Source organism: Grus americana, chromosome Z, assembly GCF_028858705.1.
Source record: "Grus americana isolate bGruAme1 chromosome Z, bGruAme1.mat, whole genome shotgun sequence".
Classification (NCBI taxonomy): domain Eukaryota; kingdom Metazoa; phylum Chordata; class Aves; order Gruiformes; family Gruidae; genus Grus; species Grus americana.
Genome location: NC_072891.1, coordinates 64,587,845 through 64,601,557, shown reverse-complemented (window position 1 = coordinate 64,601,557; position 13,713 = coordinate 64,587,845). Strand labels below are relative to the sequence as shown.

At 39.2% G+C, this 13,713-nt stretch overlaps 1 protein-coding gene across 4 annotated transcripts in view; it reads left to right on the top strand.

Annotated features, from left to right (window-relative positions):
- The window catches only part of MCC (MCC regulator of WNT signaling pathway), a 224,358-nt gene that overhangs the window by 138,948 nt on the left and 71,697 nt on the right, over nucleotides 1-13,713 (top strand). For all 4 annotated transcript variants that reach the window (XM_054809546.1, XM_054809545.1, XM_054809547.1 and 1 more), the window contains one exon: nucleotides 11,110-11,223. In XM_054809546.1, the coding sequence (XP_054665521.1) occupies nucleotides 11,110-11,223 (114 nt within the window). The remainder of the gene's footprint in view (nucleotides 1-11,109; nucleotides 11,224-13,713) is intronic.

Genomic DNA, 13,713 nt, shown 5'->3' with positions numbered 1-13,713 from the left:
ACAAAAGTGAGCTCATTGTGGGAGGAGAGGTTGTGAGAAACAGATTTGATCTTGTACTGGGATTTACCAGACACCTTCTCCCACCCGTGAGCTGTGCAGAATTGTGAACTGGAGTGAAATTCTAATAATCATGTTCGTGAATTGCGCTTAGTTTGATTAGCTTCAGGTTTGTGATTACGGCCTATTTGTACATTGGAATTACTTTTGATGCTATGTTTACAAATTGCTGTTGCCAGTTGGCTTAAATGTTCTAGTATGGTTTTGTCATGCTACAGGTACTTGATTCTCTGCAAATTTTACAGCTACTTGCTTTTATATTTTGAGAAGCCTGCTAAATAAATTGCTGAAAAAGTGTGAAGCCACTTGAACAAAATGCTATGCTTGACGCTACAGACAAAGATACCACATTGGATTATTAGTCCAGTGCACAACAAAAGACAATATTTCTCCTGAATGTAATAATATATTGAGGTGTTATTGAAATACTAAAAAAACCCTACGTAAACTCCTATTCAGTAAACAGATTGAAGTGTGCCAGCTGTGCAGACTTGTTTGTGCTAGTGCAATTGATAATAAACATCAATGTTTATTTTGACCTTTTCAGTTGTTTGTGCACAAGAGGTTCCATTGCTTAAAATGTAAGCCATATAGTGACTCAAAAAAACCAACAAACATTTATGCAATTGAACATCTTTAAAAAACTCTGGTTCACAAATGGTGTATCTCTGAGCTGTCTGCTTCCTTCTAAAGGTAGTTGACATCAGGAAGGAGTTTGAGTAAACATGCAGCAATCTTATGTAAGGTTTTCTGATGGTTAGCACCAGATATGAACATGGAAATAACTGGTATCCACTGGAGGATGACAGTGTGGTGGAGGGCATTTTCAGCTTCTCAGTCCTCCGACTCACTGCTTTGGTCTCACAGAAAAAACCCTAGTGGTTTTCACTGATGCAATTTTTTTCCCATGTTTTTCCAGAAAAAGGAAGAGGTTTTAAGTGGAATTCTTCAGTAAGACATTTATTTCAAATGAGTTATACCGTAGAGAGCAAGAACTTATTTGGATAAACCTATGGGCTCTTTTTAGAAGGAAGGGAATTTTTTAGGATAAAACGTAGAAATTGTGCTTGAGATTTTTCTTTATTTAACATGCTTTCATCAAGAATTGAGGTTAGTTGTTTAAGTATAAAAGAAAAACCCAAATGCTAGTAACTGATGTACTAAAGCCCAGCTAAGCAGATGCTTTTTCAGCTTTTTCCGTTGCAAACAAACTCATCTAACAGTGTTGTTGTAACTCTCTTTTTGAACATTTTCTTTGTAACATACTCATTTTTAAAGCTGATTGATTGCATTTGCAACAGTGATTGTTTTCTATCCAATTTGTTAAAATCATAGTTTCAGTAATAACAGCTAGTGCAGTGGGGAAGCTCAACAGGAAGTAATGCAAAATCTCCTGCAGTTTGCCATCCATTTGCAAAGCTTTCAATAAAATCAGTCAGCTTTTCCCTGGCGTATTCACCAGGTAATAAGAAAGAGAAGGCAATGAAAGATGCAGGACTTGAGAATTCTGGAAATGCCAAAATGCACTGCATGTTGCCTGTGAGTGAAATACTGAAAGACAAGTTTTACAAAGGTTTATGGCATGTAGCTAGAGGGAATTTGTGGAAGCTTCCTGCAGTAACTGAAGGTGTAGTAGCATAGGTAATTTTCCTGCCTAGGGATTTGTATTAAATTTGAAGAAGTTAATTTCCCTTGGGGAAACTGCACATACAGTTTTAAACTGGTTGGCTGGTAAAGATTGTGAGGCAAAAGAACCAAGATCTGCCTAAACCAGCAAGTCTGACCTAGGGGACAGTCACTTCTGCTAAGAAATGAACTGTAATAGTGAGATACTGACCTGGGAATGGACAAGTCTAAGATTTACAGCCAGGAGCATGAAGGCGGGTGATACTTGGTAAACCATATACCACTTGAGTGTTGTTTATAGTATGTTATCTTTCTAAAAACATTTTAAAAACCACTACTTGTAAGCCAGGAGGTCACTGGAGTCCTCAACTCATTCTCCACTTGTTCTCCACTCATGCTGGAGAACGTGTCAGTGGTGGGTGCAATTACAGGTGCAGGGGGTTCTGAGAGGAGCGACTGTCAGAAGCCCTGTGAAGAGTGGATGGCTGGTGGCCTGAGGTTGAAGAAGCGGGGAGGGGAATATGATGGTCTCAGAGATACAGCTAACCATGGAATGATGAAGTAATTAAGAACTGAACTGAATGTATTTTGTTAAGCAAGCACATGCTCATCCAGGGAATTTTGCTGCTCTAACTGGGGGTTCTAAAGTTGTGTTAAAAATTGTTATAAAGCTGTAGTTTTGGAAGGTGCATAATGGACATTCTAATAAACCACTTTAGGGCATGAGCTAAGAAAAGCTGGGAACGTGGTTTCTTTCTATGTATTTCAAACAATTGTACAGGTACTTTCTAGGGGGTTTAGCTGATGGCTTTGGTGGGTGGGGTTTTTTGCTGGAATTTGTTGGGGTTTTTGTTTTTGTTTTTGTTTTTTTTTTAACCCCTTGCTGAAGCATCAGATTTTGGTTTATGGCAGAAACAGAGTGCTGGATGTGGTGGATTTCTGATTTGACCTGGTAATACAAATTTTATTTCTCTAAATTTGTGGTGACAGCAGATCACGTGGGTCATGCTGGAGACAGAGATCCTTGTATCACTGTAACTACAGGTTTGTTGCTAGTCCACAGCCTTATCTTTGGAAATCAGAAATAATTTTCTGGTCGAGAAGTTTTGAAAAGATTGCAAGAACCATGGGATGCTTTTTAAAATTATTATTAAATTAGCATAATAAATGGTATCTAACTTTTGAGTGACTCTTGAATGGTAATCTCTATTTTGAAAGATCTGGATTGTTCTCAGTCAGAAGAGACCGAAGTTGAAGGAGCACGTTAAGGTGATATAAAAAATGGTGGGACCGTTGGAAAACAAGTTGATGTGGTTGAGCTTACACCCTGTCTGTGATGCCGCACTTAATGCTAAATGCAGAGGATTGGGTGACATACATTCTTGGGATTAGTTTTCCACTCCTCTCTTTCCTGAGCAGGGAATGGTATGCCCATCACCTCAGTGGTGGTCCTTGTGAACTGGAAAGGAACAGAAAAGAGGGGTTTGGTATCCTGAGATTTACAAGGGAACAGCACTGAACCTCGCTGTTTGTCTCCCTTCTCAGTTCATTTTGTCCAGTTGTGTTAGGCAGAAGGGGAAATAGGAAAAAAACCCCACAGGTTTGTTTCCTCTTTCCATCAATTCAACAATAAAATCAGAGAGATGATTTGCCTTACTTAACCTGTGTTGAGAGTAATTGTAAGTAGGGTAGGAATGATTAAATAGATTGAAGTGGGAACAAATCCTGCTTAGTATGGACATATCAAGCTCTCCCTAGCTCATAATGGTGTATTAATATCATTTTTTTATTTCTACTTAGAAAAAGGCTGTGGTTGTAGACAATGTGTTGAGACTGAGTTGAAATGAAGACAGTATTTTGTCCTAAGCATGATCTCCCCAGCACCTCATTTCCATCCCCTCCATTACTGTTACTTTGCTCCCTCACTGGCAGTGGAAGTGGCAACAGGTTCCTCCTTTGGAGGGCAAAAGCAAGGCTGAGCGTTCATGCATGGTGCAAAAGCCAGGTAAGAGGCTGTCGGTGGTGATGTGGGCTGCCCTGCAATGCAACAGTTAAGGTTCCTAAGAATCCCAAAAGAGTAAACTTTACAAAGTGGTGTTCTTTTGTGCAATCTCCACATTTGGGTGTTTATCTCTTTTGGTTATTTTTAGGTCTCATTTTTAGGCTTTTCTTCTCATGTCACCTAAAATTTTCTTCTCCATGAAGGTGTAAACATCTGTTGTAATAGAAGTAGAGCCGTTAGCCTAGCCCTCAGGCACACTGAGAAGTACAAATTAGCACCGTGCTCCATTCATAAAGTGAGAAGTGTCAGATTAATTTTTCAAAGGAAGATCTTTTCTATGATTACATCCTTTTGTTTTTTTTAATATGTCCTAAAATTGATCCTACTCACAGGAATAGCATTAGATTACCTGTTCCGTGACATTTTTTGAACTATCTTGTAGTGTATTTTCTTTAACAAATACTTTTGACTGTGATTAAGGTGGGAGGTTTTTTGTTTGTTTTAAGAAATGGTTTGAAATACAAGTGCCTGCAAATGTTAATTTGCAGTTAAAAAAAAAATCTCAGTTGAAATTGTTTATAAATAATGCAAACAGATTGAACACATCTTCTGCAGATTTTTCAAATTAAAACAAAGTATGTCTTACAAACACTTGGTCTTTGTTTTTCTAGAATTTGGGTGGCTCCATCCTGGCTTGTGTTGGCACATTATTTGTTTAGTATTGCACAAGCATATGAAGTAACTGTCTAATGTCTAATATGACAATACTTGCTTCAGCAGCATAGTCACAAAATTTCCATTTTTTATGTCACTTTGAAAATTTGTAGGCTTTCTATTAGCACATAACAGTTGTTTCAAACATATAGTTTCAGGGCGTGTTTGTAGGCACATGCAACGATTCAGTGGTACTGCTTTTTTAGTCTTTTTGACTTTGCCTTAAATAATCACTTAAAGGGCTGTTGACTGTTGTATATCAGGGCTGTGCTCTAGAGATCGTACAGCTGAAATTGTCTAGGGAATATCGAGCTGTCCTGTCACTGCTTCTGGGAGACGGTTGTTCTTTAAGTTTTTCCACTCCATCTTGTCAGTATGTTCACAGAAATGGACCCTGATTACACTTATTTCATCACTTGGAGCATAAAAATGCATCTTTCATGGAGCATGGCCAGGAAAAGGTGGCACGAAAATTGTGTAGAACTGAGAAGAAAACTGGTTCAGAGTAGCTACACATTTATATAACAATCACTTTAAGTAAGTGTATTATTTGCAAGTAGTGCTGATCTGGGCTGCTGATAAAATGTAAACTTGACAATGCCTTTGAGTTTTTATGTACAGCAAATGCCTGTAACGCAAGTTTTGTATCTTTAACTTCTCTCTTTCAAAGTTTTTTAAGCTTTGCCTAGAATATCCCTTGTTTTGAAATTTTTTTTAAAAGATTTTTCCTGGTTGTGTGAACCTGTGCTATAATTTCTTTCATAATTTTTGTTCTGTGTAAGTTTTTCCTATTGTACCATGTCTTAAGTATATCTGCCACATGCTAGCATGACAGGTTCTCATTCACTTCAGCGGATGAGTGCCAGCCTTGTCTAAGCTTTTCCTGGGCTAACCAAAATATTGTTCTCTAATGTCATTAATGAAAGTTAGCAATGCACAGCACAATCACAGCCCTAAGATTCCTCAAGTCAAAATCTAAACAAGGTGTTATTCTGTGTCTTAAAATGTGCTTTTCATTATGAATTTGCATTACCAACCTTTTTCTTTCCTTGACAGCAGTTGCAGGTTTTGGTCATATTTCTGTCTTTCCCTTGAAGAAAGGTGTCAGAAAATACAGTGTACAGGCATTTGTTTTTGTTTTGCCCTTTCTGCACTTTTAGTTGGGATTCTGACTGTGTTTTCTATGCTGCCCTCTACACCTCCAATGCCTTTGTCTTACAAAGCAGCTTGGGTTTTCAAATCCAGTGTAGTGTCCGGTGTCATTTGATAACAAAAATGCTGGGGGGATTTTCAGAGATGAGGCAGTGTTCTGAATATTTGATCAGGTGTTTCTGTGTATACTGCCTATCATTAAAATAAGTAGTAGCAATATACAGAAAATGTCTGTGTTGTGGGCTATTTGCACTAAACCATGTGAAATGCAAATGGGAAACAGAAGAGAAGAGAGGTTGTCAGAGCCCAATACTCTCTGACCAGATTCTTTTAGATATTCCACACATGGAGGGTGTCATGTTTAACATCAGATTTACTTATCTGAAGATAGTTGGTGTTACATGGAATTTCTGATTTAGCAGAGTGGTACACAACATACTGAAAGTGCCATACAAATGTAAGTTGCATCTAGCAGAATATAGCAATTGCAATACACAGTTCAGTCGTGATACCAATGTGGTTCCCATTACCAGTCTCTGTAATATGGTGACTGTCACTCACATTGCTGGGCATCCGCAGTCTCGCTAGGAAGGCGTCCATGGGTTGAAGCCAGTTTAAGCCCATTGCTCTCTTTTAAATTCTTTTGCTAGTTTTCTGGGTTTTATACACTATGTTGTGCTGAGCCGCGCATACACCTCCCCCTTGTTGGCCTGGCTAACTTGGGGAGACATTCACACTCTTTTAATGAACACAGGGAGAAACCTTTCCACCACCAGCTGACCCACTCAGCTGTTGATAGCTGTTTATCTAAAGCAAAGACCACCCTAGGGTCTGCTTGGTGTTGAGATCAAGTCAGCTTCTTCGCAACAGCTGCGATCAGTCCCAGCCTGCATTGTTCCCTGGGGTTTGCAGGCACATTGCCCTGGCCAGGAGACTCTGACCGCCTTCCATGGTAGGGGTTTACCAGTCAGTCACAGAGGACACGCAGAGACGAATAAATTGGTCTTGTGGTGTTTGGTGGCTTTGTATTGGTGTATGGGTCGGTATCTCCTTACCATCATCTTGATGTTTTTATGGCTCCCTTGTTAGGCCAGAGGTTACATTTGTGAACATCTATTCCCAAGCTGATATGGAGCAGGGCTGTAGCCAAGGAAGGCAGGAAATGAGGAAAAAGATAAGATTAGTTCTTTAATTTCACAGAGAAGGATGTGCTCAGGTCCTTTGTCTGATCTCTTTGTTGAAAATAGCAAACATATACAGTGAGTACAACTGGTTTTAGCAATATGGTTTAATTAGTCTGGCTCCAGACTGAGGGAAAGAAAAATGTGGATCAAACTTAGTGATGAGGATCACAGTTCACAATGGCAGGGAGAAATGCTGACTATAAGAGTAATTGTACTGCTTTGCGGTGATTTAACCTTAACCGATGTGGTGGGTTGACCCTGGCTGGAGGCCAGGTGCCCCCCAAAGCTGCTCTATCACTGCTCTCCTCAGCTGGGCAGGGGACAGAAAATACAACGAAAGGCTCCTGGGTCGACATCAGGACAGGGAGAGATCACTCACCAGTTACCGTCACAGGCAAAACAGACCCAACTTGGAAAAAGATTAATCTAATTTATTACCAAGCAAAACAGAGTAGAGTAATGAGAAATAAAACCAAACTTTAAAACATCTTCCCCCCACCCCTCCCTTCTTCCCAGGCCCAGCTTCACTCCCCATTTCTCTCCCTCCTCCTCCCCAGCAGCACAGGGGGACGGGGAATGGGGGTTGTGGTCAGTTCATCACACGGTGTCTCTGCTGCTCCTTCCTCCTTAGGGGGAGAACTCCTCACACTCTGCCCCTGCTCCAGCCTGGGGTCCTTTCCACGGGGTGCAGTCCTTCAGGACCAGACTGCTCCAACGTGGGTCCCCCACGGGGTCACAAGTCCTGCCAGGAGCTTGCCCCAGTGTGGGCTTCCAACAGGGTCACAGCCTCTTTCAGGTGCCTCCACTTGCTCTGGCTTGGGGTCCTCCATGGGCTATGCAGAAAATTTCATAAAATTGTAGCTTCAAGTTAAGATAGGTCATGCATTTTTTTATTGTATGTAATTTATTTTCTGAAAGAATTCTTAAAGATGTAAGTTGGTTGGCTTGTCTGATTCCTTTTCAATCATTGCTTTCACATGGGTAGACCTTGCCTGTCCGGTTGGACTGTTTGGGTGCATCAGCATCACACAGTGGTTTTTTGCTGGTGGAATTCAATACCAGCTATATTGGATCAGTATAAAGTTTATGAACAATACAGGCTTTAGCAGTGAACGGTTTTCTCTGTATGAACTAGTTGTCTGTGGGAGCTGTTGCTTGCAGGTTCAGATCAGTATCTTGTACAAACAGAAATCTTTGTGGTGTCTGTGTTAATTTTTACAAACTACTCAGTTTTTGATTGGTTTCATAATCTTGTGTTATTAAGAGGCAGCTCACCTTGAACTATAAATGTCTGTTATGAATGTTAGTGGTAATAACTCTGCTTTATCTATCACAGTTTGCTGAGGGGAGGAAAGAAAAGCAGCATGCCACATGGCTACCTCCTTTTTCCTCTCTCAGTTGTCATACCATGTAGTGATTCAATGCTGTGGAGTTAGTTGTGACTGACCCACTGCCTTCCAGTTGAGACTTTTAAATGGAATTTTTCCAACTTTAATAGTTTGGATTATTAAATTTGAATTCTAAATGTGAGCTTTTTTTTCCCCCCAGAAGGACTTTTTTGTTGACTGTAGCTCTTTGCTTCCTTGTTTGTGTTACAGCAACATTGAAAGATCTGTGTTCCAGTTCCCACCCTGTTGTGCGCTATACAAACGCATGGTCTGTGGGAACACTCAGACCTTAAGGGAAGATGCATCAACACTTTATAACACCTTTTTTTTTTTAAAGGAATTGGGGAGGAGAGCTTGGCTCTGCCAAAAATACACAGCTACGCTAGCTGTGTTAACCTTATTATGTATTGCAGTAGTAGCTGGAGGCACTACTTGCGTATGACTTACTGCTGTGTGCAGTGGGTACATAGATGAAACTGGAGAGTATCCCAAGCAGCCCTCCTCTGTGTATGATAACTTACTGTTGTCTAGTCTGCCCTTTCAGTAGCTTTTTTTTCTTTAAATTGTTTTATTAGTATTTGGAAACAAGACTGGTCCATTTTAAGAAGGATAAGGATAATTTTGGATAGTAAAAGATGCAACAAACTCTCCTTGTAATTAGTCAAGAAATTGTTTGGTTATATGGAGAAGAGAGACCCTATATTGAACGGGAAGGCTGATGTATTGGATACCCTTGTTTGGCAGGATCGGCCAGGCCAGGCAGCAGCATTGCTATAAGACTAGACACAATTCATGCTGTTTCTTATCCAGTGTGGGGTGTGCTAGGGGACATGAAGAGCTGAGCTGACTGCAGTGTGGGAAGAGGACAAAGGCAAATCCATAGGAAGTCCACCTCATTAGTTCCACTGTTCAGAGAACAACTTGTTTTTCAGTGAGATTTTTAAATTAATGGTGTCCTTTTATATTACAGCATCATGTGTATGGACATTATTGGTCTGGTATTTAATTAAAACCACAGCTGGTGATCATTTAATTACAGCGTACAAAAGGGAATGATACTTACTTGACTATGTAGCATTGTTTTATTCAATTTAGAGAATTGTAGCCATTTTTTCATGTATTATTTGAAAGCTGTGGTGAAGGATGTAAGATATGAAGAACAAAACTGGTGCGCTTCATTACAACGCTTCCCCTCTGTTAAGGGAATAAGGTGAAACAGTGGCTTATAAATTCACCAGCTTTCCTGAAAATTGGAAGTCAGTTATGAACAGATTGGTACAATTAGGTTGGTTCTTGTTTATCCACACTGTAAAACAGTGCATAGTTTCCTGTGGTAGGAAAGAAGGCCTTCTGGTGAAGGCCAGGAATACTTAAAGATATTCAGGGTGTTTCTGGCTTTATTAAGAGATTTCAGTGTACATACTTGAAAGAAGCTATGTAGCATATGCCCATAGCAGAACTGAATTACTGCTTTTTTGCTTGAAAAATGAGGCTGCCATGAAAATCTTAAACCTACTGCAACATAAAATTGTGTACATGTGTATTTGTACTGAAATCAATACCTGCATGTGTTCTTGTAGCTGACATAATAAAAATGTCTTTGATGGAACTCAAGAATGAGCCTGTCAGGAGCTTCCAGCATAACTAGTTACACTGCACTTAAAATTGCAGAATTCACATCTAAAAATCTTTATAAAATTATGTTCTATGTCTTGAAGCCAGAGGTGGCCTTTTCTGTAACAATGGGAATACTGTATGTGAAGGAGCTGTTGCCAAATGATCTAGTCTCTCTGCTGTCAAACAGCTACTTTCATGCATCAGTACATGAAAGCGCCTGTGGCTTTGCTGGCTTCCAGTATTGTAAAGGTAAAACTGATACCAAATAGGACTTATTAACAGACTGACTGGAAATGGAACAAGAAAAATAACTTAAAAGTGACCTGCCCAATAAAATGTCAGAGTGAAGGACTGAAACTGGCTGGAGGACTAGAAACAGGGTTTGTGTTTCAGCCTTAGTCTTGGCAGCAGGGCAGTGTTTGCTGTGTTACTCAGGCCGGTGTGAAAGGTCACTTTTGTTTTCTCACCCAGTATAACTTGGAGTTGTTTCGCTAGTACTAGTAGGGAAGACTTCACTATTAGTGGCTAGTTTTCCTCCTGGACTTTTCAGTTGTAGTTGTCAATATTGAGCGTTGAATTCTAGCTGATGCCTTTGCTGCAACGATGAATGGTGTATTTAAGGACAGGAAGAAGAGTGTGAATGCGTTACAAGTATAGGATTCTTTTAAGAATTGCTTTTGATTTCTAAGTTATGTAGCTAATGTAATTTAGATGATGTTAGTTATCCTAGTCTGCCGTATATTTCCACATACTATCAGTTAAATGTAGAACGTGTCTTTCATCAAAAGGATCTACTGCAGAAAGAAAAACAGTTCAGGTTCTTCATGTGTGGCTTCAGTAGATTAGAATCATTGAAACTCACTGACGTGAGAAGAACAACAACTACAGAGCAGTAGCTCAAGATGGAGTAAGTTTTAGTTGCAAAATAAAACCAAATCCTATGCATGGAGTTATTCCCTTCACCTTTATATGTCTCAAAGCATGAAAACATGATAGACCTTCTCTTATAATACAAATCTGAGTCAACATTTAATGTAAGATTTTGTAACACAAGACTCAAGCTACTTCCTATTAAACTAATGTTAGAACTAATCTACACATTTCCAGCTGGATTATACTTCATTGCATTTATCCTTATAACGTGTTTTCTGATGAAGGAATGTGTGTGCTCTCTGAGTGGAGAATTCCATGTAAAAAGTATTTAGTAGCATATGGATTTATTTTAGACTTTTGTTATACTAAAGTTCCCACTAACTACTGCAGAAATCCACAGATATTGTAGCTGCTGTATAATACTATATTCTCTTTCAAATGCTATTGCTACATGCTTGTGGGTTGATTAATTTGTTTCTTTCCTTTTGTCTTCTAGCTTCATTTAGCAGCCCTGGCTTCATTAAAGGGAGACATAGTGGATCTTAATAAACGTCTGCAACAAACAGAAAGGGAGCGTGACCTGTTGGAAAAGAAATTGGCAAAAGCACAGGTGAGCAATAGTTCAAGATTCTGAAGATGGTCCTTGGTTTTATGTTGTCCTTATTCTTCAGAGAGGAATATGGTATGTGGGGAGAGGATAAACTAGCTGAACAATGTCACAAATGAAAAGAATTTTAAGACTACAAGAAACGTAGTTGCCATGGGTTTTATGTGCTGATGACATTCTTCTAAAAATACCAAGAAAGAATTAGATTAGTTTTGTTTTGAAGCCAATATAAACAGTGACTGCTTTGAAATATTTTAGAATATAAAAATTGCAGCATACCCTCAGTGGATTAAGTAACTGATTGCAGAGCCTTCCACTCCTGGGTCAGAATCAAACACAGCACAAATTAACACTGATCAAAAGCTATTGCCAATTTGCAGTGCTTTGGTGGTATGTGAGAAATGATTTGTGATCTCAGTTTAGCTTCTAGTAAGCTAATTTGTATGTATCTGTTGTGGAAAACACAGTCAGTGGAAAGCCAAGGAACTAAATAAGAAGAAGGTCTGAACGCCAATGTTTTCACAGCTCTTAAAAATAATCTTTTCAGATCAAGGTAAATGTAGAGAGGCAAATGCAAACAGGGAAAACTGAAATATTGCTCTTAATATTTCTCTCTTCTGTAAACAAAAGCTTTGTTTTCAGATACTGTCATCCTGGCAAATTCCTTTTAGAAGTACTTTACATTTCAAAACTAATTCAAAATATATACTCATTTATACTTGCATAGAGACAATCAAAGCATTTTGTTCTTTAAGGTGTAGCATTGTATATGTTGCCCAGAGAGGTGGTGGAGTCTCCAACCTTGGAAGTTCTCAAGCCACCTGAACCTGGTCTTGGGCAACCTGTTTGAGGTGACACTCCTTGAGTTGGGCAAGGGGTCAAATGAATGGCCTCCAGAGGGCCCTGTCAACTTCAGCCATTCAGTGATTTTGCAAATTTAGAGGCTTCAGTATTCAGTGCATCTTGGTAGGGATGTGTATCTGTGTGTTACTTAAACTCAAGGCAAATGTAGAAATGTTTAAGCAGTCCAGATTTTAAGGCTCTTCAGTCCTCCATTTTGGCCTTTGTCCACATTCCATGATGTTTTTTCAGCTACATTTAAGGGGTTTGGACTTGTGATACTCTTATTGCAGGCCATCAATGCAACATCCACAAATAAAAAAGACTTTAATGTTTTTATTCCCCTTGATACGTGAGACAGAGCCACGCTGGGAGTTAACGTTGTTTATCAGCTGTAATTGGGAGACCCTTTTCCAATTTCTACTGCGCTCTGAGATAGAGTCCTCTTTCTGACATACAGTTTGATATGAGGCTGCATTTGACAGTCATTAAACAGTTGGATAAATCCACTGCACCCAAATGATCCACATCATTCTGCATGACTACACTGACTTTGTTGTTATTTATAACTCTGCAGGGTCTTGTGCTCATCACAGGGTTTTTTTAGTGTTTTAGTTTTATTTCCAGATTTTTGTTTAAAAATACATACATCATCTCTCAGCCAACGAAGAGTGCCTTGTAGGTGCTCCCATACAGTAGTGAATCCCCATTGATGGTGACTGGGATTAAGGATCAGTCTTTAATCCCAATTAACATGTGCTCTGTTAGCACAAGATTGTTTGGTGGTTTTTTTGATGGGTTACCAGTTATGCATGTGTATGTGGTGCTTGATTTGTAATGCTGAGGGTTTTTACCTGACCTTGGGCTGTGCACTTGTGAACACAAGTGTAATGACGATTGCTACCCAAACTGTGATTATCCCAAAATCAGAATATCTGCAAGCTAATGTGCTAGCTAGCTTTCAGATAAAAAAAATACTGTTAGATGAACAGTTTCAATAAAGTTTTAATGTTTTGGCTCTCCTCAATTTTATTTTATTTTTTAAAAAGCCTTCAAGTGGATAGATTTTTTTTTGGGGGGGGGGGAGTATATAAAATAAAATACAATCTTTCTTAAGCCATTAAACAAGCACAACATATATTCAATGTGTTAGCTGTGTTTAAGTACTGAGATAGACTCTGGTGAAACCACTCTTCCTTTTCTTCTTTTTCTCACTGCATTACTTCCAAGTAGATGCTCCACTTAACATAATTTTCTGAACTTTTTCTCCCACTCCACAGAGATTCATCTAGATTCCTATCGTGTATGATATTCTTAGAATATCATACCATTTTTTCCTCCACAACCTCTGTCTAACGCATTTCTTCCTCACTAATGCAAATCAGAGGTTCAGAAGGCATAATTTAAATAAGAGGTGTTTGAGGTTCTGCATAACCATATTCAGATGCTAGTGGGTCAGTATTAAATCTCTGTTCTGCATCTGGACTATACTTAGAAAAGCAGTGCATGTTTCATTTCAGCTGGCGTGATAAATGCTCGCTGGAACAAATAGCTCTTAAAACACATTTTTGGTAATACCTTTCCCATCATTTCATGAGGCATGCGAGACACTTTGGAAAAAAGGATTAGTGATTCGCAGAGTGGAGGTGATTT